The sequence below is a fragment of the Syngnathus acus genome, chromosome 8, assembly GCF_901709675.1.
Source record: "Syngnathus acus chromosome 8, fSynAcu1.2, whole genome shotgun sequence".
Classification (NCBI taxonomy): Eukaryota; Metazoa; Chordata; class Actinopteri; order Syngnathiformes; family Syngnathidae; genus Syngnathus; species Syngnathus acus.
This window is the reverse complement of record NC_051093.1, coordinates 2,775,604-2,798,730: the sequence shown is the minus strand read 5'-3', so window position 1 is coordinate 2,798,730 and position 23,127 is coordinate 2,775,604. Positions and strand designations below refer to the sequence as shown.

Here is a 23,127-nt window from a genome sequence, read left to right as displayed (position 1 = left end):
ACACGTCTTCCGCTAGTTCCGCTTTAAACACGCTGATCTGAGATCCGCCATCGCGTCCATTCTGACCTGTGTCTCACATATGAGCTGATCTGAGAGCAACTACGTTAAAGGTCGAGTTCCGGCTTATCTGAAGTCAAATTTTGTAAACTTGGAGATTCAATTGAATATGTCGTTAAGTGTTTTGGTTCGCCGTCTGGGCTGCAGGCAGTTTGGCGGTGACGTGAGTGTCGTCCAAAGCGTCACATTTATCCACCGCCTCGTATGGAGAGACATCGCAGCGATGCGCACGTTGTCATCGCTGCCGTCAAGCGTTTGCTGCCGAGTAGGTCATTTTACATTTCAATACCAAACTCCGTTCAGAAAAGTGTCAATTTAAAACCCTAACTCCAAGTACGTGATCTGCTCCTGATTGTCGCCGTCAGAGTGCCATTTCTGGAAATAAATATCTTTTACTGTGCTCATGCTGACGGCACAATGTCGAGAACTGCGGAAATAGCTCAAGATGTATAACTTAATAATCAAATGAATAATTTATTAATTTGCAAATATTTTGTTTGATAGGTGACCATGTCAGATAATCCATCATGCTCATGCATTCATCATTTGATTGACAGGTGAAGCTTTGCAACCGCTGCCTAGCAACACGATGTCAACATCCCCAAAGCGCCAAGCGATTTTCCACGCTTCCTCCAAAGCCTTCATCACGGGACAAATCCAAGAAGTCTGGGGTGAGTTCATTGGTTCATTGGAAAAATTTGTTTAAACGTTTGAAATAGTAGCCTGTAAATGTTGAACTAATGGTACAAATGTTTCCCGTAAAGCCCGTCACATGGAAATCTTTAGCAGTAACCTTCGCCATGGGTGGAGCTCTGCTTGGCGGAATGAAGTACTTAAAGAGCGAAAAAGAAGAACGTAAGCTACACATTTACCCATACTTTGACTTACGACCTTGCTGACACAACGTGATGTTTCACAGTAATGGAAAAAGAGCGCAACAAGTCGTTGGGGCGCCCGGCGCTGGGCGGACCATTTTCGCTGGTGGACCACAACGGAAAGTCGGTGAGCAGCAACGACTTCCTGGGCCAGTGGGTGCTAATCTACTTCGGCTTCACGCACTGTCCTGACATCTGCCCCGACGAGCTGGAGAAGATGATAGAGGTGGTGGATGAAATTGGTAAAATCAAAATATAAATAAGTAAATAACCTTTGACAGAAAAACTCGCCCTGACCCTGGTTTTGTTGTGGCCACCGTTCAGTTTCAGGCGGTTCTGATGCAACCACTTGCTTTCTTTGTTTTTTAATCCAGATAAAATAAAGTCTCTGCCCAAGCTGACACCCATCCTCATCACTATTGACCCTGACAGGGACACGCCGGAGGCCATGGGGGCTTACGTCAAAGGTACGGCGTCGTGTAAAAAAATATTCCCCGCCACTGAGAAACAATTAAACTGAAGTTAAGAAGATGCAATATGATGCTCACTGTTAAAAAATGAAATATTAGTTTTTCCAGTTAGGAGACATCACTTGGTCAATTTTTTTTACGACGCAGTCGAAAACAAATAGAAAATGACACTCACAAGGAGCTGCTGTAGGCCACATCTCACAGCTAGATGCTCACGCAGACAAAGCATCCACCCCGACTCCTGCAACTGTCACAGCAGACATGTGATCTGTGTTTTTCCTAGAGTTTTCGCCGAAGCTGATTGGCCTGACGGGGACGACGGCTGAAGTGGAGCAAGTGTCGAGAGCTTATCGAGTTTACTACAGTCAAGGACCCAAAGACGAAGACAACGACTACATTGTGAGTCACCGCCAACAATCATGGAAAGACGATTCAGCATTGTTGAGTTTGTAAATCCTCATTTTTCCATATCTGGTGGTATGTCATGTTTGTTGTTTGTCAGGTGGACCACACCATCATCATGTACCTTGTTGGACCCGACGGACTCTTTGTGGACTATTTTGGTCAAAACAAAAGAAACGTGGAGATCTCCAATACCATCGCAGCTCACATGAGGAAGTACAAGAAGGACAAGTGATTGGACACCAAACAGGACAAATTAACCTGATGAACTTGAATCAAAAGTGTCTTTTGTTATTTGTTTGAAAATGAAAACATATTTATCACAATTCACAGCAGACTCTTCAAGAATGTTGATTTTTAAATACAGCACTGCCTTTACTTGAGCTTTTGGAGTTCCGAGACATCACTTGGTCTAATTTTATTTTTTTTGCTTCACATTGCAAGCCAAAATTTGTCACATTATCATAAAAAGTTCTAAGTCCTGGTACCATTGTATACTAATTTATGTTTCTCTTCTAAATTAAATCGTCTTCACTTGCGTGAAATATAAAATAACTAATGTGATGGTGATGTTATAAAAAAAAAAGCACTGGGTTCTCCCTCCTAGTTTGTTTGGAATGGTGCTCCATGAAAGTATCCTTACTCTAATTGAAATATCTCTCAAACAAAATATATGTCCCAAAATGACATCGGATTACTCTGATAGAGAAGATCACATCTGTAAGCAGTTGGAAAAAGCACTCCTGGGATTGACTTGATTCCGACAGCTCCTGGCTTTGGAATTGGTTCCAGTTTGTTGGTCAACAAGTGAAGTTTCTGTCTTCGCCATCTCTGATCTCATCAACTTCTCCGTCCTCCTCCTCATCATTCTCAGTTGTATCGTTATCATCTACCGCTGAATCTTCTGGTTCCACCAGCCCACCTGGCTCTTCTTCACCTTCGAGGCCCCAAACTCCACCAGGATCGTGCATATCGCAGAGATCCGCTGATCCACCTGGCTCACTTTCCGCCATTTAGGTTCTTAATACCAGAAACATCCACTAACCCAACAGAACCTTCTAAACCACATTTCACGCCACCACCACCAGAATCCTCAACTATTTGGTCTTGCTCACCGTTAAGAAACACTAGATCGGGGGTGTCAAACTCATTTCTTTCACGGGGCGCATATTAGTCATAGCTTCTTTCGGAGGGCCATTATGACTGTCGACCCAAATAAATGTATGAGCACCTCATATACAGTAAAAGCTACAAAACAAACTAACAAATAACTCGTTTTCAAATTAGACGAGTAAAAACTGGTCAAATATTAAAAAAACAGATATTAAAAGTGAAGACAATTTGCAATTCTAGTAATGACACGAATTTGATGCACAATTTGTCTTCGCGGGCCACGTGAAATGATGTGGCGGGCCGTATCTGGCCCCCGGCCCTTGAGTTTGACACCTGTGCACTAGATCATGTGTCCAACCATCCGTACTCCATCTTTAACACAAAGTACTCACTAAGTTTTTCTTTTACTCCTCCAAGTTTTTTTTCACTATCATGAAGCATCACAACCTGACCGTCAGAATTCCCACTTTAAAGTCAGAATTCTGACTTTAAAGTAGGAATTCTGACTTTAAAAAAAGTTGAAAAAAAAAGTCAGAATCCTGTCACAACTGAGAATCCTGTCACCCCCCCCTTCACTGGCCCTAATTCTCTTCCGTATATTGGGACTTTGAAGCTGTCGTAAATCATCTTTTTGCCCTAGGGCACTGTTGTGTCAATAGATATTTTTCACAGAAATGTGTGAAAAGAATTGTTTTAAATGGAACAGGTCAGGAATGATGAATAAATTATAATAGAATAAAAATGAAGTGACCAATGACTAATTAAAGGTCAGCTGGATGATTTTGATCTTATTTCTTGTTTAACGAGCAAATGACGTTACCGGCAAATCCATTACGACAAACAAAGTAAAAATTACGTCACCTCACTTTGCTTCGATCCTGGCCCAACTAGCAGGTTTGTTAGTGCCCAAAACGTGACCCTGCCCTTTACTCTGTCGCAGTGCTTGCTTTGTTTTGCCTTTCCGAATAAAATCAAAGTGTTGTGAATTTTTTTGTTGCTCAGCGGTTGTAGTCAAACGGGCCAAATGACGTCACGTCCCATCAAAACGCCGGCGGCGTGCACACGTACAGCGTGCGCGAGCCCGGTGTGTGCGCGCCTGCTGTTTGAAAGCTGTGCGAGGTCAAGTGGCAGGCACCCGCCCGCCACTGTCCGCGGGGAGTCTGGCCCCCAGTGGACTCCGAGACGATGAGAACGCACCCGAAGGTGCTCGTGAGGCTCGTTCTTTCATTGGGTGCCGCTTTTATTGTATTACTTTTTTTATTTTTTTATTTGTATCCATTCAAAGTTTTACCAGGTAAGTCAATTTAGAACACTTTCTCATTTACAATGGCGACCTGGAGGCAAGGTGTGTGGCTAGGGTGTCAGCTTTTTGGTACGGAAGAGGATAAGGGCCTCGGTGAAGAAAAAAAAGGGGGTGACAGGATTCTGACTTTAAAGTGAGAATTCTTTGACTTTAAAGTCAGAAAGTGGGAATTCTCGCTTTACAGTCAGAATTCAGACATTCAAGTCAGAATTCTCACTTTAAAATCAGAATTACATAGGGTCGAACCGTCAACCTATTGGTTTCTAATCGACCAGCTCTACTACCTGAGCCACTGCCGCCACATCAAAGTGAATTGTTGTGAAGGTGAACGAATGAAGAAATACTTGGAGGGAAACTAAAGGGATATTTACAAGAACAACTTGACTTAACGTTCTCCCATTTCATTGCTGTGTTTTCTCAAATTTTAATTCCCGGATTCTAGGTCGTTTTATTCATTCTGAGGCGCTAACAAAGGAGCCACATCAATAAATGTGGGGCTCAGTTTCTCAGAGCCAGCAGTACAGAAATCATCCACACGAGGGCGTATTTGCTCTTATCGTTTGTGGGCTAAGTGTACAATTTAGTGTCATCTAGTGGTGAGCCAAAATTGAAAGCGCGTGACTTTTGAATCAAAGCGTCAGAAGCTGCCTGCCACATTGTCTTAAGCGGCGATGCAAGCAAAATGCCACCACAAACGACTTATTTCAAATTGTTGTAAAAATGCGCCCCTTCCCTTCTAGAAAGAGATTAACAGATCTTTTTAGTGTGTTATTTGCATTTGAAAATCTGAAAAAATAACACAGGAAAATATTATTATATGTGCAAATGGAGAAACTGGAATGAATGCCAGTTACAAAAATAACCTCATTTCGTTTTAAAGAAATACCGATTGGACTGACCCACAACTTGGGTCAACTTTCTGTCTTTTGAAAGAAAACCCGATACTACTGGCAAGACAGTTATGCCAGTAGGTCATATAAGTCACAAATGTGTCCTCAGCTGATCCGGGCTCAGTGTGTGAGGAAGGCTGGCTCCCTTTCGGCTCCAGTTGTTACAAGAAGATGGCGACCCCCAACGGTTGGCTGGGGGCTCGGCATGAGTGCGTCTGGGAGGGCGGCGACCTGGTCTCGGTCGCCTCGTCCGATGAGGAAGCCTTTGTGAAGATGCAAACGGGTGACGACCCCTTCTGGATCGGACTCTCCAATCTGGTAAGACTGAAGCGCAAGCAGTTGATTCTCTACTGGTACGCGATTGACAACCGGGATTGGTCTCTGCAGAAATACGAGTTCTGGAGTCCGTATGACACGGTGAATAAAAAGCTGACTTGGTCAGATGTCAGCGTGACGACAAACTACTCCAACTGGGACTCACGTCAGGTTGGAAGGTATGAAGGGCACGTCTTTATGTCGTTTTACTGTCAAGCAAGGTTTTGGGGCCCCTTTCCAAAATCGGAAAGAGCACATGTGACGAGGGGGAAAAAAAAAAAAGCTTTTGTCATTTTTTGATCAGAAAGCAAGAAAAAAATACTGAGATGCTTTTCACAACTTCTCCCGACAGCTCCGACGTAGAGTCCTGCGCGTACATCAACCAAGGCGCGTACAGTCAGCCAGGAAAGTGGCGACATGGCTCGTGCGGATCCTCGTTGCCGTACATGTGCGAGCGCTCGCCGGATGGTAAGCCCACACGAGTTGGGATATTACGATGTCGAAAGGAACATTTCAATTGTGTGGTCTTTCTGCAGACTGCCCGGAGAGTCGGTCGTGTTCCTCCAAAGACTTGGGTTACAATCGAGTGGAAAGTGAGTCGCAGCCACGCTTGTCCCGTCATCCGTTTCCAATGCAAATTTGTTTGTGGCTCCAGCTTCCTCCTGCGACCCCGGCGACTTCCTGTACGATGACTCTTGCTATCACTTTGAGGGGAAAATGATGACTTGGCAGCCCGCCGAGAACTTCTGCAAGGGATGGAATGGTCACCTGGCCAGCGTCCACTCAGAGGACCAAGCCAAATTCTTGGCTTGTGAGCGCTAAGACCAACTGACAATCCTGCGATTATCCTCCAATGCTCCTCAACATCTTTGCAACTTTTGCTTGTTCTGCTTTCCTTAAGCTCACGTGAGAAACGTAACTCATCATACATGGTTGGGACTCCAGAAGAAGAACGGCACGTTTGAGTATTCTGACGGAACATCTACCGTAAGTGAAATGTTTAGAGTGACCTAAAGATTTGTCCAGAATGAAGATGTTGTCCTGAAATGGAAAAGATAAAAGTGAGATACAAAGTGTCATTTTAGCAAGAAAAAAAGTTTTCTTGAACAAAAGAAAAAAGTCTTAACTTTAAGCAGAATGGTGGCCATGTTGCGAGAAGAGAAATAATTTTTTTCCAGAAAATCTGCTGGAACAAGGACAAAGCTGCAGTTTGATGGCAATTAGAATTGTAATTGACAAGAGCAAAAAAAGGAAAGAAAAAGCCATCATGCGGTCAAGTCACCTCCGTCATGTTTGCAGGCTGGCACCCCATGGGTGCCAAACGGACCTACAAACTCTTACAACTGTGCAGCTCTGAGGCCAGAAGGAAGAGTTGATGACTGCTCTTGCACCAAAATGTATGGAGCCATCTGCAAAAAAGGTCTGAAAGTCACAACGGCTCCCTTTGCCCTTTCATGCGCTCTCTCATACTTGATCCCTCTTGCAGCCAAAGTCCGACAGGCTCTTACTGCTCATCTGCCGTCAATATTCAGGCCAGGTGGGCGTCACATCCGTGGTCGCGCTCTTGTCGCCATTCAAGTGACACGAGTCTTGCTTGCAGGCTGGAGCGAAAAGTGTGGCTGGTGGCTGGACAACCCGTCCGACGACTTCTGCTACCTGATCAACCGCCAGTCCCGCAAGACCTGGCAGGAGGCGCGAGACGACTGCGTCGGCCGCGGAGGCGACCTGCTCAGCATCTCTCACTCATATGAAGAGAACTTCATAGAAGGTAAACTGCCCGGAGGACACAATAGAGGCTCACACAGTTCATGCCGCAAGGACTCCAGAAGGAACAACGCTGCTACACACGCACCTGTCAATGCTCAAACTCTTGTTCGTTGTTTAACCTTGATCCAAAGGTCTGTACACCCTTCATCTGACCATTCCCTCTCTATGGTTGGACGCCAATGCCAATATCACTGAAGGCAGCAAGTGGACTGATAGATCCCCGTTTACTTACAAAAACCTGAAAACAGGTCGGTCTATAACCCGAGGAATGTTTGTCGGCGACAAAACGGAGGAGTCCTTAGCGTCTGTCGTCTCCTTCCAGGTAACCCCAGTGATGCCACTGGCGGACGCTGCCCTTCCTTGCTCACTATCGACGGCAGCTGGAAATTTGACAATTGCAAGAAAAAAAGCAACTACATCTGCACGAGAAGAGGAAAAGGTAATATGACGCTTGGCCGATTTGCACTGACTTCTGAAGTCCTCTCGATGAAATCTATCAGCGTGTCAACTGTCAGTCATAGAGCTAACGCAATCGGCAAAACTGGAATTAAGACTGCAGCTGGTCTGAATTTCTTGTTTTCCCCGACCACGACATTTGTGGCAAAGCGTTGATAATCCTGTGGTAAATTGTATTTGGGGGTCAGTTGTTCTTCGGGAACACGCTGTTGAAAGTGGCTGGCTCAGGGCAGGAAAAAACATCTGCGCAGAGTTCCTACCGTGCCCTCCAGATTCCGTGATTTTTACATTGAGTCTCTACCCTAAACGGTTACAAACCAAACCAAACCAAACCACTCATTGTTAAACTCTGATCCCAAACAGTCGGTATAATTTCTTCCCCCAAGATGGTCACAAACAAGACTGCTTGATGGTCAAATTTGGATCGGAGCCAGCGGACCCAATTCTAGTCTCTGTACTTGTACGTCAGCGTTTCTTGAGGGCTAAAAGTACCCACGTCCTGAGGCCCACACTCAACAGAGATGAGCTTGAAAAAGTGGAATATGCGATATGCGTCAAATAAAAATATACTACGATCCTCCACATGTTTCCTCAGTCGAGCAGAAGTTATGTGATAGGACCAAGGGCTGGCTCCCTTTGGGCTTCAGTTGCTACAAGAAGATTGCGACTCCCAACGGTTGGCTGGGGGCTCGGCACGACTGCGTCTGGGAGGGCGGCGACCTGGTCTCGTTCTCCTCATCGAACGAGGAAGCCTTTGTGAAGAAGCAAATGGGCGACGACCCCTTCTGGATCGGACTCTCCAATCTGGTGAGACGGAAGCGCAAGCAGTTCTCTACTGGTACGCGACTGACAACCGGGATTGGTCTCTGCAGAAATGCGATGAGGCTTGGTGTTGGTATGACGAGGAGCAAAAGAAGCTGACTTGGTCCAATGTCAACGTGATGGCAAGCTACTCTAACTGGGACTCGCGTCAGGTTGAAAGGTAAAAAGGTCACGTCTTTACGTCCTTTCACTGTCAGGCAAGATTTTGGGGTCCCTTTCCAAAATGGGAACGAGCACGTGTGACGAGTGGGGAAAAAAGGCTTTTGTCAGAGCAAGAAAAGAACCTCCAATTCATCCTGTTTGTAAGATGCTTTTCACGACTTCTCCCGACAGCTCCGACGTAGAGTCTTGCGCGTATGTCAACCAAGGCGTGTGGAACGAGAGTCAGCCAGGAAAGTGGCGACACGGCTCGTGCAGATCCTCGTTGGCGTTCATGTGCAAGCGCCCACTGAACGGTAAGCCTGCTCAGGAGTTGTCATTATGATGTCGAAAGGAACATTTTAATCGTGCGGTCTGTCTGCAGACTGCCAGGAGGGCTGGCCGTGTTCCTTAAAAGACTTCGTTTACGATCGATTGGAGAGTGAGTGGCTGCCATGCTTGTTTTTACTCCTGCATCGTCCCGCCGTGCTTTTCGAATCCAAGTTTGTTTGTGGCTTCAGCTTCCTCCTGCCACCCTGGCGAATTCCTGTTCGACGATTCTTGCTATCATTTCGAGGGGAAGAAGATGGTGCAGTGGGCCGCCGAGAGGTTTTGCAAAGGACGCAAAGGTCACCTGGCCAGCGTCCTCGCAGCGGACGAAGGCAATTTCTTGGCAGGTGAGCGCTAAGACCAACTGCCAAGTGACAACTGCCAAGTAGGTGCTCTTTTTGTGCTGAAGCGCTTATTCTGCTTTCCTCAAGCTCACATCCGAGACGCAGGAGGATATCGGCCTTTTGTGGGACTGAGGAAGAAAAAAAATAACTATGAGTGGATTGACAAACACACTACGGTAAGTAAAAAACATTTACTGAAGTCTAAAAAATTTGCCTCTACCTGAAGCCAAAAGATTGGAATTGTAGTCATGTACCAAGAATAGAAAAATGCTTCTGGAACATTTGCGGAACAAAGTTGCCATTTTCCCTTTAGAATGATATTAACATGACCAAGAAAACCTGTATGAGATTTAAAAAACAAAAAAGGAATCCGTCTTGTAGGATATAGTGCAGAATTTGACGGAATTCCGGAGAATAAAACAGGATGACATGACGAAACTGGTCCCAGTATGCAAAGTTTTCACCCAAACGCTCGAAGTTAGAAAGTTGAAATGCTACAACACGGAATGGAAAAACAAAGGACTCATTCAACCAAGCGCAACACAAAACACGCTCAAGTGGCGTCCGCCGTGTCGTCCGCAGGACAACGTCACGCAGTTGATGGGAAAAAATTCGACAGTATTCGATGAGTGCTTTGCTCTGTCAGCTTGTGGACAATTTGATGAGTGGTCATGCGCTCAAGAGCAGCCATCTATCTGCAAAAAAGGTCCGCAAGTCACCACAGCTCATTTTGCCCTTTAACCTGTCGTTGCTCTCATATTTGATCCCCCTTGTGTTCTTGCAGCCAAGGTTCAAGAGGGTCTCCCTTTTCTGCCGTCATCAACATGGAAACCAGGTGGGCGTCCCACTCTGCAGCCGACACGTGGTCGGTCGGTCGCCACTTTGCCCTCAAGTGACACGGGTCTTGCTTGCAGGCTGGAGCGAAAAGTGCGGCTGGTGGCTGAACAACCCGTCCAACGACTTCTGCTACCTGATCAACCGCAGGTTCCGCAAGACCTGGCAGGAGGCGCGAGACGACTGCATCAGGCTCGGAGGCGACCTGCTCAGCATCACCCACTCAAGTGAAGAGTACTTCATACAAGGTAAACTGCCCAGAGGACACGATAGAGGCTCACACAGTTCATGCCGCATGGACTCCAGAAGGAGCAACGCTGCTACACACGCATCTGTACGATGTTCAAACTCTTGATCGTTGTCCAAAGGTCTGTACGCTTTTCCGCTGACCAGTCCCTCTCTGTGGTTGGGCGCCAATACCAATACCAATACCACTAACGGCATCAAGTGGATTGACGGATCAATGTCCACTTACGAAAACCTGAAAACAGGTCTGCCTATAACCCGGGGAATGTTTGTCGGCGACAAAACGGACGAGTGCTTAGCTTCTGTCGTCTCCTTCCAGGCATCGCCAGAGAAGGCCCCGGTGGAAGCTGCCTTTCCTTGCTCACTACCGAGGGCCGCTGGAAATTTGACGATTGCGAAGAAGAAAGCTGCTACATCTGCAAGAGAATAGGAAGAGGCATGATTTGACATTCGTCCGATTCTTACAGAGTTGTGTCATCAGATGTGAAGTATTAAGGAAGGCTTCTTCTGAAGTCCCACAATAGTAGTAGGCAGGCATTTCTTTGTGGGCGTGTCAATGGTTGGTCCCCCAGTTGACACGATTGGCAATAACTAGCTTACTGAAATTTTAGTTTCCACAAAATGCTGACAAGACAGTAATGCCATTACGTGTGGATAATTTTGTATTTCTGCAATTCGGAATAACCGCATGATAATGGTGTCCTCAGTCAATTCTGAATCAACATGTGAGAAGGGGTGGAGTCTTCACCAGTCCAATTGCTACAAGAAGATGGCGACCCCCAACGGTTGGCTGGGGGCTCGGTACGACTGCGTCTGGGAGGGCGGCGACCTGGTCTCCATCGCCTCATCGGACGAGGAAGCCTTTGTGAAGAAGCAAATGGGCAAGAACCCCTACTGGATCGGACTCTCCAATCTGGTGAGACGGAAGCGCGGGTTGTTGGTTCTTTACTGGTACGTGACTGACAACCGGGATTGGCCTCTGCAGAAATGCAACGAGTTCTGGTGTCGGTATGACGCGGAGGAACAGAAGATGACTTGGTCCGATGCCCGTGTAACGGTGACCTACTCCAACTGGGATTCACGTCACGTTACAAGGTAAGAGGGTCACGTCTTGAATGTCAGGCAAGGTTTTGGGGCCCGTTTCCTAAATGGGAAAGAGCACATGTGACGAGGGGAATAAAGACTTTTGTTAAAAGAGAGCAAGAAAAGAGCCTCCAATTCATCCTGTTTGTAAGATGCTTTTCACGACTTCTTCCGACAGCTCCAACGTAGACTCCTGCGTGTATGTCAACCAAGGCGCGTGGATCAAGAGTCAGCCAGGAAAGTGGCGACACGGCTCGTGCGGATCCTCGTTGGCATTCATGTGCAAGCGCCCACTGGACGGTAAGCCTGCTCAGGAGTTGTCATGTTTATGTCGAAAGGGACAATTGTGTGGTCTTTTTGCAGGCTGCCCGGAGGGCCGGCAGTGTTCCTTCAAAGACTTCGGTTACGATCGAGTGGAGAGTGAGTGGCTGCCACGCTTGTTTTTACTCCTGCCGTGCTTTTCCAATCCAAGTTTGTTTGTGGCTTCAGCTTCCTCCTGCAACCCTGGCGACTTCCTGCACGACAACTCTTGCTATCATTTTGAGTGGACACGTAGGAATTGGCAGTTGGCTGAGGAGTTTTGCAGAGAACAGCATGGTCACTTGGCCAGTGTCCACTCAGAGGACGAAAAGAATTTCTTGGCTGGTGAGCGCCAAGACAAACTGATGATTCTGTGATCGTCCCGCAATGCTTCCCAGCATCTTTGCAACTAGCGCTTGTTCTGCTTTCCTCAAGCTCACGTGCGAGATGAGAGAGGATATTGGCCTTTCGTGGGACTTAAGAAGAACCAAGACAACAAATTTTCCTGGAGCGACGCGACGTCTGCAGTAAGTGAAACATCTACAGCAGTCTAAAATGTTGGCATTTGTCCAGAATGACATATGAGAAAGCCAAAGTTGGGTTGGTCACAATGTTGCAAGAGCAAAAAAATATTTGTAAAGTTTCAATTTAACTTGCAGTTATCTAAGAAAAATAAAATTGACAAGCTTGAATAAAATACAAGTTTGTCTTGTCGTATAAAAGTGCAGAATTTTACAGATGGACAGTCTGAGAATAAAATAGGAACATTGTGATTTCACTGGAAGAGTAGTAGTTGTTGATGTTAAAAATGGAGTAATGAGAACGTTTTAAGAAAATAAGTTGCAACACCAAACTCACTCAAGTGGCAGGACAACATCACGCTGGAGGGAGAACAGTCTACAGAACGTGGTGACTGCGTTGCTCTGTCAGCTTCTGGACAATTTCATGAGTGGTCCTGCACTAAAGAGCAGCCATCCGTCTGCAAAAAAGGTCCAAAAGTCACCACAGCTCACTTTGCCCTTTAACCTCTCGCTGCTCCCTCATATTTGATCCCCCTTGCGTTCTTGCAGCCAAAATCCGAGAGGCTCTCCCTGATCTGCCGTCATCAAAAGGTGGGCGTCCCACCCTGCGGCCCACACGTGATTGGTCGTTGGCCAGTTGGCCCTCAACTGACGCGAGTCTCGCTTGCAGGATGGAGCGAAAAGTGCGGCTGGTGGTCGGACAACCCGTCCAACAACTTCTGTTACTTGATCAACCTTAAGTACCGCAAGACCTGGCAGGAGGCGCGAGACGACTGCGTCGGCCTCGGAGGCGACCTGCTCAGCATCACCCACCCAAATGAACAGAAGTTCTTACAAGGTAGGCTTATGGGCTTCATCGGGACTGTTGGTTGAGAATCTTGCGATATTTGTAGAGGCTGGCGTATCTGCCAAAGACATTTTGAAAACTATGTCAGTTGTCTTTCGTTGCTCATTTTCAAGACAAGACAAAACGTTGTGTGTGACGTCACCTGCAGTTGGTTACCAAGTTACCAAGCAAGTGGTTGTCTTGACATTTCTTTCGCATCTGACCGGAAAAAGGACAGCTTATAGGGATTGACAGATCTTGCTTTTCTTTTAAATCACTAGATGGCCTTGATAAGCCGCCATACAAAAAACCCGTCAGTATACAAAAAAACTTTGTTTCATTGAAGATTCAGTTTCTTCAATCTATGGAAACGATGGACACAGTAAAGCGCTAAGCTTGAGATGACACAAAAATAATAAACTATTTAACTTTTGTATTGCGTGTCTAGGATGCCCTCATTGTCGTAGCATTAGTCTTTCTGCTGATTTTAGCGCTGTGCCCTCTGTTGTCACTTCTTGTGGATTTATTTTGAGTCGTTGTATCAGCTAATTGCATGTTTTTTCTTGGGGAACACAAGAATGTGTGAAATGAATTTGTTATAACCATGATACGTGTAAGCTTAAAGACATTCACTGGTGACATCTTATTCATGTTTGATCCAAAGATCTGTCCCACCTTCTTCAAAATATTTCTTTTTGGTGGTTGGCCACCAAAACCACGATCACTCAAGACGGATGCAAGTGGACTGACGGGTCTCCTTTTCGTTACACCCACTGGACCACAGGTCGGTCCAGACCCCGTCTAATATTTGTTGCTGACCGTCTGGAGCAATGGAGAGGAGCGCTTAGCATCTGCCGTCTCCTTACAGAGAGCCCTAGTAAACCCTCTGGTGAAAACTGCCTTTCCTTTCACACTAAAAGTGGAAAATGGGAATTTGACAACTGCCAGAAGAAGAACAGCTACATGTGCAAGAAAAGAGCAAGAGGTAAGATGTGACTCATGGCCAATTCGTTTTGATGCCCATCTTTGGTTTTGCCTCGCAGGACAGAAACCGGAACCTCCACGCCATAACGGTAAGTCAAGTCTCCCCGAATCCTGAATGTTGACGTCAAAAGATGCGAGACGGAAAAAAGACATGACGGTGCGCTCGCAGGTTTTCGGGAGATCCTTGTCTGCAACCACCAGCAGCAGCACACCGAATTCTTTTGTCAGAGTGAGGGTCAAAGCGTCATCCGCATCCAGTCAGCCTTCTACGGACGGAGGAATGGCAGCATTTGTCCAACTAAGAGCGGATCAAATGGTAAGACAGGACATAAGCGACATTGTCGCGTTACATTTCGGTCCGACTATACGACCGTTGCAGCCAAATAAGCTTCCACTCGGCCTTGTGACTTGCAGAGACTTGCGTGGTGCAAGGAGCCCTCCTTCACTACAGGCAAAAATGTGACAACCGTCAATATTGTCTTGCTGACCCTTTCAAGGGCGTCCGGGAGACCTGCCCTGCTGTCTCCAAATACCTGCACATGGTCTACAGCTGTGAACGGAAAGGTGGACTTCAAGTCTCTGTTGTCTAATGCGGTATCTCCCAACCAGAGTTGGGGTATGACGGCACATTGAATGGTCTGTTCTACTAAGGACGTTGACGCGATGACTAAAAGGTTCAGGGGACCACTCGCCATAAAAGCTTGGCAACCATTGGCCTGGTGAATTGACGACGCCTAACAATGCCCAGAACAATACAATACAGTAATCCCTCGTTTATCGCGGATAATTGATTCCAAGACCACCCGTGATATGTGAAAATCCACGAAGTAGTGTCACCCTTTTTTTTTTTTTTCAACAAACATACATTGTGTATCAATAAGTGCATATTAAACCATATAAGTGCATATGTTATCATTAGAACATTAAATAAGTTTCAAACATGTAAATACTATATTAATACGTAGTATAAAGGACATACAGAAAATAATGTATAAATAATATATTAAATATAAATGATACGTGTGTGACATGTATATGTAGCCAAAGTATACATACTGTAAATATGTTTTTAGAACTCTTATTATAAACAACTTTTTTATAACAAGGTACAAGTATACATACTGTAAATATGTTTTTAGAACTATTTTATTATTCTACAAAAAATGCATAACAAGGTACCGTAATCGCTACATCGCGGTTCGTTTATCGCGGTTTCACTACATGGCAGATTTTTTTCCAAATTAAAAAAAAGTTAAAAGTCAAAATATCGCGGGTGGTTTTAGGAACCAATTATCCGCGATAAACGAGGGATTACTGTACAATCCTGTAAATATGTTTTTAGAACTCTTATTACTTTTACTATTAACACTTTTTTTTATAAAAAGGTACAAGTGTACGTACTGCAATTGTGTGGACACTGCCTTCTGCTGGCGTGTGGGCAACTTTCGTGCCATAATTCCTCAATTTAGAAGGTTTATTTTGAATTTGTGAATTATTATTTTTATTTTTTGGGGAAAAGAAATCCGCGATGTACTGAAGCCGTGATAATCGAACCGCGATGTAGCGAGGGATTACTGTACAATGATTCTTGTGAAGGGCAGGTGGCCAGACAGTTATCAGGGATGCCTTTCAGCATCCGTTGCAACATGATTCTGGGTTGTCCTCAGTGTGTCTTGACAGTTTGATCAAGGCGGACAAGCGCATTGCCAACTCAGCGTTTGAAGCCTCCTCCTCTATGAGCGACGCCAGCCCCGAGAAAGCTCACTTGAGTAGCAATTCCTGCTGGAGACCGTCACAAGATCGTATGTAGACAACTGAAAGCTACTTTGACACTGGCAGTTTGGTGTCCTGAGCAAACTCGTGTCCTGCAGCCTCCACCAGCTGGATTCAGGTGAACCTGGGTCACGTGAGAAAGGTGACTGGGATCGTCACCCAGGGCTGTCCTCACGTTGACCGAAGGTCCTGCGTCATCGACTTTGAGATGAAGACGAGTGTTGATGGCAAAAGCTGGACTGAACACCCGAACGGAATAGTGAGCGGCCAGCCAGTCAACCTGACGCCGACCGGGCTGTCCAAACTTGCCATTACAAACTGCTATTTCTAGTTTACCGGAGGGGGGGAGCACCGGTTCGGCTCGCCATTGTCCACTCAGTACGTCCGCATCCTGCCGCTGGAGGACAGTGTTGACTTCGGCCTCAGCTTTGACCTCTTGGGATGCGCACGTGACGGTAAGCGAGTCTCTCCCTCCGCTGCCGAGAAAAACATACAACCCATCTTTTGACATCACCTTTCGTCTGACAGATGCGATGACCTGTGACAGCACGTTCAACAGCCTCCACTTGACCAAGGCAATGACGTGAGTCGCACTTGCCACGGCGTCTCCATGACGGTGAGCGCCTGTTGCCAATTTGCTCGTCGTTGCCTTCTGCAGGTTCCACTGCCCACCCAAGTGTGCCAACTCCCAACACAATGTCACAGGAACCTTGGTCTACAATGAGGTACGTGATTGCTGACCCAGTGACGCTTGGACTGGAGAGGCAGTGGCTCTTGCCAAAAATAAACATTTCAAAGATGAACCTACATTTCAATTTGGATTTCCTTTTACATTTCAAAGTTGAAACAAGTTTTGAAAGATTCATTTCCACACACCAATCAGGAAGGCTACATTTTTTTAGACAGGCAGAACGGCAGAATGTGCAGTACCTGTGTGATCAAAATTGTGCCCTGACATGCCAGGGCAGGGAGTCAAACCCTCCCTATCGTGACCCGCCAGTTGAGTTCAGGTCTGCGGAAAAGATAATCGGGACCAACCTCCCATCTATCCAAGACTTGTACCTGTCCAGGACCAGGAAACGTGCAAGTAACATCTCTGCAGACCCTTCTCACCCAGGTCACAGTTTGTTCGAACTACTCCCCTCCGGATGGCGTTACAGAGGGCTATACGCCAAAACCAGCAGACACAGCTTCTTCCCCCAGGCGGTCGCTCCGATGAACTCACACCACTCAGAGTCTCAGAGACATCACTGTGCAAAAACATCCTGCTCTCGCCACTTAAATGTTGTTAGTTACCTGAATGTTGTCAATCACTTAAATGTTGTACAGAGGCTGAGATCAACCAGAGTCAAATTCCCTGTTTGGCATGCACAAACTTGGTCAATAAAGCTGATTCTGATATGAGTGCAGGACTCAAGCATCTGCGCGGCCGCTATTCACGCCGGCGTCATTCGGAACGACATCGGAGGAGACTGTATTGTGATGACAGCCGTGGTAAAGAACGGTTTTGCTGGCTCCACCCACAACGGGATCAGCTCCCTCAAGTGAGTGGCCAACGTTTATGGCAAAGTACCATTAAGAGGCCTAGCTCATTGTCACGTTTACGACCTGCAGGAGGGCCAACTCGACGGATCAGGCCTTCACATTCGCAGACGGAGGTGAGTTCGCGGAGCATTTTTTCCATGTTAAGTGCTCAGCTACTGCTAACCTCGCATGGGATGTCACCTGCAGAGCCGAGATGCTCGGGACAGTCCTGGGAGGAGTTTGCGGGCTTCTGCTACAAAGCTTTTGAGGACAAGGAGTGGGCCGATGCTCAAGCTGTCTGTAAGAAATTGGGTGCCAATCTGGTGTCCATCCTTTCCGAGGTGGAGCAGACGTGGGTGAAAAAGGCCTCCAACCTCAGTGCGCAATTTGTCTTAGTAGAACTACTCGATAGGTGGAATACCTGAACGCTGGGTGAGAGATTTGCTCGCCTTTGTCCTCTGCAGACACCAGCGACATGTGGACCGGACTGAATGACCAGAGTGTACTCGGCATGTTTGAGTGGTCAGACCACCACGAAGTGACCTTCACCGACTGGGCCCCAGAAGAACCCAAACACCTGAAGATGGACTGCGTGGCGATGTCGCAAAAGGTGCGTGGCCAATTGAGCACTTGCAAGAAGAACACCGGCACGATCCACTGAAATTCATCTTGCTCATCTTTCAGACTGGAAGATGGAAGCAGATGAGCTGCAAGCTACCAAACAGCTTCATGTGCAAGATGCCCAAAGCGCATTATGCAATCACCTCAGTGAAGACAGAGGAGAGCCATTCTGGTGACCGCATACTCTTGCACAGAAGCAAGCTCACCATGTCAGGGAAAAGAGTGAGTTGAACTTTTTTTTTTTTTGTCTGCGTGAATGCTGAAGAGTGTTTGTGTTCTCTTTTGCACACTACATGAACAAAAAAAAAATCCCCTCACATTTGATCCATCCTCCCCCGTTTCTGGACTGTTCAATGAAAACTTGTAATGATTTCCACACAAGTTCAGTTCAACGTCAGATCTTGGCATTCGCATGCATTTTCCACTCAGGATTTTTTTGCCAGTTATGTTTTGATTGCGTGTTTTCAGTATGCTGGACTTATGGTCGCGCTGAGGGGAGGTCTCCGTGTGAACAACGTTATCACCATTACAGGACGGGCAAATAAACTGGCAGATTGGTATGAGGACCCCCCCCCCCCCACGGGCACAAGAATGCTAATACCACAAACACACAGTTGCACATCTGTGTTGCAGGTTTAAAATCAGCCTGTTTGTGGCTGACAACGACGACGACGACGACGACACCACCGACAACGTGGTCGCGCTGCTCCTCAAGTTGAACTTTGTAACCAAGAAGATTCGGCTGTACTCCAGAGTGAACACAACTTGGAACAAAGGAGAGGAGCATCCCACACAAAGCTCTAGACCCGCACAAGAAGTCAAGGTGACGTGAATCACATCATATTTCTGCACACACTTGCACGTCCGCCTTACAGTTTTGGGGTTTCCAAACTTTTGTGTGGAATTTTACTTACCAGTGATTGGTGCCAGTATCTAATTGTCGCTCCATTGTTTGTTCATATGTGCAAGGCGTATTCATACAACTGTGTCTGTCAAAACCAATTCCATCTTGTAGAACATCCCTATACATACTTCAATCTTAAAATTGAGTGTTTCCTATGGGAAATGGCCATTTACTGGTTGAAGAGCACCTAGCCGCTGATAAAGGTTGGAGTGATTTTCTTTCCCAAACTACAAAAAGTATGCAATGGAAATGTCACAGTCAAAAGGAATTGCTCGAACCATCCCACCCCTCGTGATGCTACTCAGAAATGTCCACAACAGCATGAATTTTCTTCCAATCACTAGCAAGACTTGCTCGCCAAAAAAAGTCACAAGTCCCGAAAATGTCAGCGTGAATGTCACATCTCCCGTCTTTGCTCGCCGCCATGCCGTTCACACTCATCACATGCAAGGTGTCTTGTTGTCGCTCAGGTTGTCATCAAGTGCGCCGACGATCATTTCCAGATCACAATCAACAGCCTCGACGAGGTGACTTACAAATACAGAGTGGCCAATCTGCAAAGCATCACGCAGATGTTTGTGAGGGGTCACGTGTCCATCAAGGACATCAAGCAAAGCTCCACTAAGACCAGCCTGCGCTAAAATGTGAGGACGGATGTCGTCAAAGTGTCCAAATTGTTTTTGGCACAGCCTTTTCCACCAGCCATAGATGGTTTGTAGGATAATTGTACAAAAGTAACCACTTTATAGTTTAATATTTAATCTTAGTCTAATTGGCTATTAGAAAAAGCCAGACTTGCATGCTTGATTGTTTTTTTTTCTTTTTGATTGCCTTTGTGCATCCTGACTTTGTGTTTATTGCATTGAAATGTGCAATATTTGTAGTTAAGATAGTTTTCCTCGCCTGATTAAGAGACCCTTTTGACTGATTGTATGATGAGTAATAATAAAAGAATGCAATTTCTGGAGAAACTGCGTGTGAAGGCAAAGAAGCTGGATGAAAACTTTGGAATGGGGAATGCTAGCAAATGATGTGAAAAGGTGAGAAATAACGACATGCGAGAAAAGCAAGAAAAATGGTAAGCGAGAAAAAAATGGTAGGCGAGAACGGTCAATGAGAAAAACAGTACGATAAGCGAGTAAAAAAACAGCGAGACAAACAGTAAGTGAGAAAAACATAAGCGAGCGTTAAGCGAGAAAAACAGGAAGTTAGAACAACTAAGCAGCGATAAGCGGGATAAATGGTAAGCGAGAAAAACAATAGGCAAGAAATATGGTATGATAAGCAAGAAAAATGTTACGTGAGAAAAGCGGTACGTGAGAAAAAAAGCGAGAAGCGGTAGGGGAGAGAAAAAACGATAAGCGAGAAAAAAATTGTAATTGAGAAAAAGGTACGCAAGAAAAACTAAGCGAGAAACAAACAATAGGCAAGAAAAACAGTAAGCGAGAAAAAACAACAGGCAAGAAAAACTGAGAAAAATGGTAAGCGAGAAAAAACGGTAGGTGAGAAAAACTAAGTGAGAAAAACCGTAAGCAAGAAAAAATGGTAAGCGAGAAAACCGTAAGTGGCAAAAACGGTAAGCGAGAAAAAATGGTAAGCGTAAAAAAAGGTGAGAAAAAACTAAGCGAAAAAAACGTAGGTGAGAACAACGGTCAGCACGCACTAAGCGAGAAAAAAACGGGAAGCAGGAAAATACTAAGCAAAAACATGAGAAAAACGATAAACGAGCGAGGGAAAAATGGTAGGCGAGAAAATACGGTAAGCTAGAAAAAAACTAAGCAAAGTGGCACGTGAGAAAAACGGTAAGCGAGAAAAAATGGGCCACAAAAAATGATGGGCGAGAAGAACGGTAAGCGAGAAAAAACGGTAAGCAAGAAAAACGTAAGCGAGGAAAAACGGTAAGCGAAGTTGAAAATTTGAAAAAACAGTAAGCAAAGTTGAACATTTTTCTAAGTGGGAAGTTTTGGAATAGGTAGGAATAAGAAGAGCAGTTCAGGAAGTTTTGGAATAGGTAGGAATAAGAAGAGCAGTTCAGGAAGTTTTGGAATAGGTAGGAATAAGAAGAGCAGTTCAATCGGTCCACAAAAAGGGAAGAACTGATTTTTGCAAAATTTAGCACAAATTTTAAAACGTGACATTTTTGAAACGTGGCTTGGGAATATTGAAAGTCTTCCCGTCCATGAATGTGCAGAATGATGTGAATGTCAAACTGGAACGATGCAAATGTGAAATGTCGAATGTGCCATCCGGAATGAGTGGGGAAAATTTTGCTGGAAATTTTAGAATTTTGCAAAAACATTTTTAGAATAAAAAAATGGAAGCACCCATGACATGAATATTTGAAATATGTTAAAATTGGAATGGCGTGAATCGGCTGAATTATGTGTCAGCATGTCAAAAAATGAGAGGAATAAAACAAAGAAGCGGAAATAGTATACAATTAATGGTGTATTTGTGAAGGCAGATTTGTTACTGGCAGTGATGCTCGGAGAATTAATCGAGAGTCCTGTTTCAACGTGTATTTTTTTTCTTGTATTGGTGACAAAAGCCAGTGTAGTGATTGTCTCTTGTCAACATATTCAATAAAAAACGTGCATGAAAAAAAGACAATTCAGTGCCTCGATTTGCCGTGTCATTTCATGTTATTTTAAAAAGTAGCTATTTTTCCACTCTAGTGCCATCTACTGGCTCAGGTTGGACACTGAATCACTTCATCCCAAACGCCACTTTCAAATTCTTAATTGTTTTCTTTTTAATTCCCAGCAGGCTTTTTAAAGTTTGGTAAGACGTTGCGTTAGATGTCCGACAACAGTCACATGACCGATCTGTTTTGCTTTAACCCGTCAAGCGCTGATGTCACGAGCTGCTTGTCTGATGTGATGACATCATCACAGGGATGAGATCCCAAGACAACAGATCAAGTCTTAACCTTCTGCCGGAATACAACACATCAGATCACATCTTCAATTCTTCCTTCATCCAACTTTTAGTTCGCTAACCCTTGTCAGTCCAGTGTTACCTTGACTTAAAAGTGCCACTAAAACACAAACGCAGATTCCAGTTACCCTCTAAAATTTAATATCCACACACGAATACTACATTTCAGTCACTATCCTTTATTAATCATTTCATTTCCAGTATTTACATTCTCATGTGTTACTCTTATACAAGAATGAATGTCAATATTTGAATGCATGATGTGCTGGAGTTCTGAAGTATTAAAATAACCCAAGGGTCTGTCTGCGCAGCTGCTACGTTCCTCCTTTGGAAGGTGGATTAGCACGGCAAACATTCTCCTTTTCGGCCGCGACCTGACCCGCAGCGCTTCGACTTCTGAACTAATCACTGCCTTTCAAAAAGTCATTCTCACTGTCTGCCGGGCATTCCGCGTTTAAGTCGCTTCAGTCGTTAGACCAGACCACTCACTGGGTCCACATGCCACTCACTTGCAGAACTGCTGGTGGGAAGTAACCAAGTACAAATATTTTGGTACTGGAAGTACATTTTTCAGGCAGCTGTTCTTTATTTTTGGCACGACAAATTCTTCCTTTTTTTAAAAAAATATTGTTCCAAGATATTCCGTGCAAATTAACTTGAATTTACAATATTACAGTTGGCTCTTAGTACACAATGCGCAAAGTTCAATTTTGGTAAGTCTGCGATGGATTAACGCCATTGTAGATTGATTTGATCTACAATGAAATTGAATTAGGACCTCAGGCATGGAATGGATTTAACTCGTAAATCAAGGCACGACTAATGCACTAATAATAGCACACTGATAACAATTGGGATCTGATGGGACGACCGGTCGCTGATTGGTCGTGTGTCCGTTTGACACGACACAGATGAGCGACATGTTCAGACGCTTGTCTTTGGGTGGCTTACTCTCCGTCTGGCTTTCACAGTGACGCCCCGAACGACGGCCTAATCTCCCATGAGCTCCCAAAATGAGGCCTGTAAGCCGGGGCCCTGGAGTGATCATTGCTTTTTAATGCGGGATGCTGAGAGTTAACATGCTTAAAAGTGACACACGTTGGCTAAACATAGAGAAAATGGACATAGTTGTGCCCCAAATATAGCAGAGGAAGGCGGACAAAGAGGCAAGGGTCCCGTATAAAAGCGGACTGCGGTCTGATGCGCTGGAGACTGTCGGCAAATTGCGTGGTTACGATCTTCACCACTTCTTAAGGACTTCCTCAGACAGCACTCGTGTGAGTATGACATCA

The 23,127-nt window shown here is 45.4% G+C and overlaps 3 protein-coding genes across 3 annotated transcripts; all 3 read left to right on the top strand.

Annotated features, from left to right (window-relative positions):
- Window positions 1–41: 41 nt before the first annotated feature.
- On the top strand, window positions 42–2,359 carry LOC119126007 (protein SCO1 homolog, mitochondrial). Its single transcript, XM_037256995.1, has 7 exons — window positions 42–322; window positions 615–728; window positions 822–912; window positions 977–1,174; window positions 1,307–1,399; window positions 1,686–1,801; window positions 1,905–2,359. Exons 1-7 carry the CDS (start codon window positions 167–169, stop codon window positions 2,037–2,039), a joined length of 903 nt encoding a protein of 300 aa, XP_037112890.1. The 5' UTR covers window positions 42–166; the 3' UTR covers window positions 2,040–2,359.
- Window positions 2,360–5,676: 3,317 nt separating this feature from the next.
- On the top strand, window positions 5,677–10,912 carry LOC119126197 (C-type mannose receptor 2-like). The gene is made up of 19 exons (XM_037257330.1): window positions 5,677–6,018; window positions 6,081–6,236; window positions 6,327–6,412; window positions 6,725–6,845; window positions 6,912–6,962; window positions 7,026–7,193; window positions 7,324–7,440; window positions 7,515–7,631; window positions 8,244–8,455; window positions 8,521–8,630; window positions 8,804–8,925; window positions 8,994–9,050; window positions 9,130–9,285; window positions 9,370–9,458; window positions 9,865–9,988; window positions 10,067–10,117; window positions 10,197–10,364; window positions 10,485–10,607; window positions 10,682–10,912. The coding sequence occupies exons 1-19, from the start codon at window positions 5,922–5,924 to the stop codon at window positions 10,807–10,809; spliced, it is 2,253 nt and encodes a 750-aa protein (XP_037113225.1). The 5' UTR covers window positions 5,677–5,921; the 3' UTR covers window positions 10,810–10,912.
- A 161-nt stretch (window positions 10,913–11,073) lies between these two features.
- LOC119126006 (macrophage mannose receptor 1-like) lies at window positions 11,074–20,037 on the top strand. Its single transcript, XM_037256994.1, has 27 exons — window positions 11,074–11,278; window positions 11,348–11,457; window positions 11,624–11,745; window positions 11,809–11,865; window positions 11,935–12,090; window positions 12,181–12,272; window positions 12,615–12,735; window positions 12,816–12,857; window positions 12,937–13,104; window positions 13,757–13,876; window positions 13,961–14,077; window positions 14,136–14,165; window positions 14,246–14,392; window positions 14,491–14,640; window positions 15,744–15,878; window positions 15,948–16,108; window positions 16,181–16,304; window positions 16,378–16,432; window positions 16,508–16,574; window positions 17,260–17,393; window positions 17,464–17,507; window positions 17,581–17,751; window positions 17,838–17,983; window positions 18,058–18,216; window positions 18,463–18,551; window positions 18,628–18,817; window positions 19,369–20,037. Exons 1-27 carry the CDS (start codon window positions 11,132–11,134, stop codon window positions 19,537–19,539), a joined length of 3,225 nt encoding a protein of 1,074 aa, XP_037112889.1. The 5' UTR covers window positions 11,074–11,131; the 3' UTR covers window positions 19,540–20,037.
- The last annotated feature ends 3,090 nt before the right edge of the window (window positions 20,038–23,127 follow it).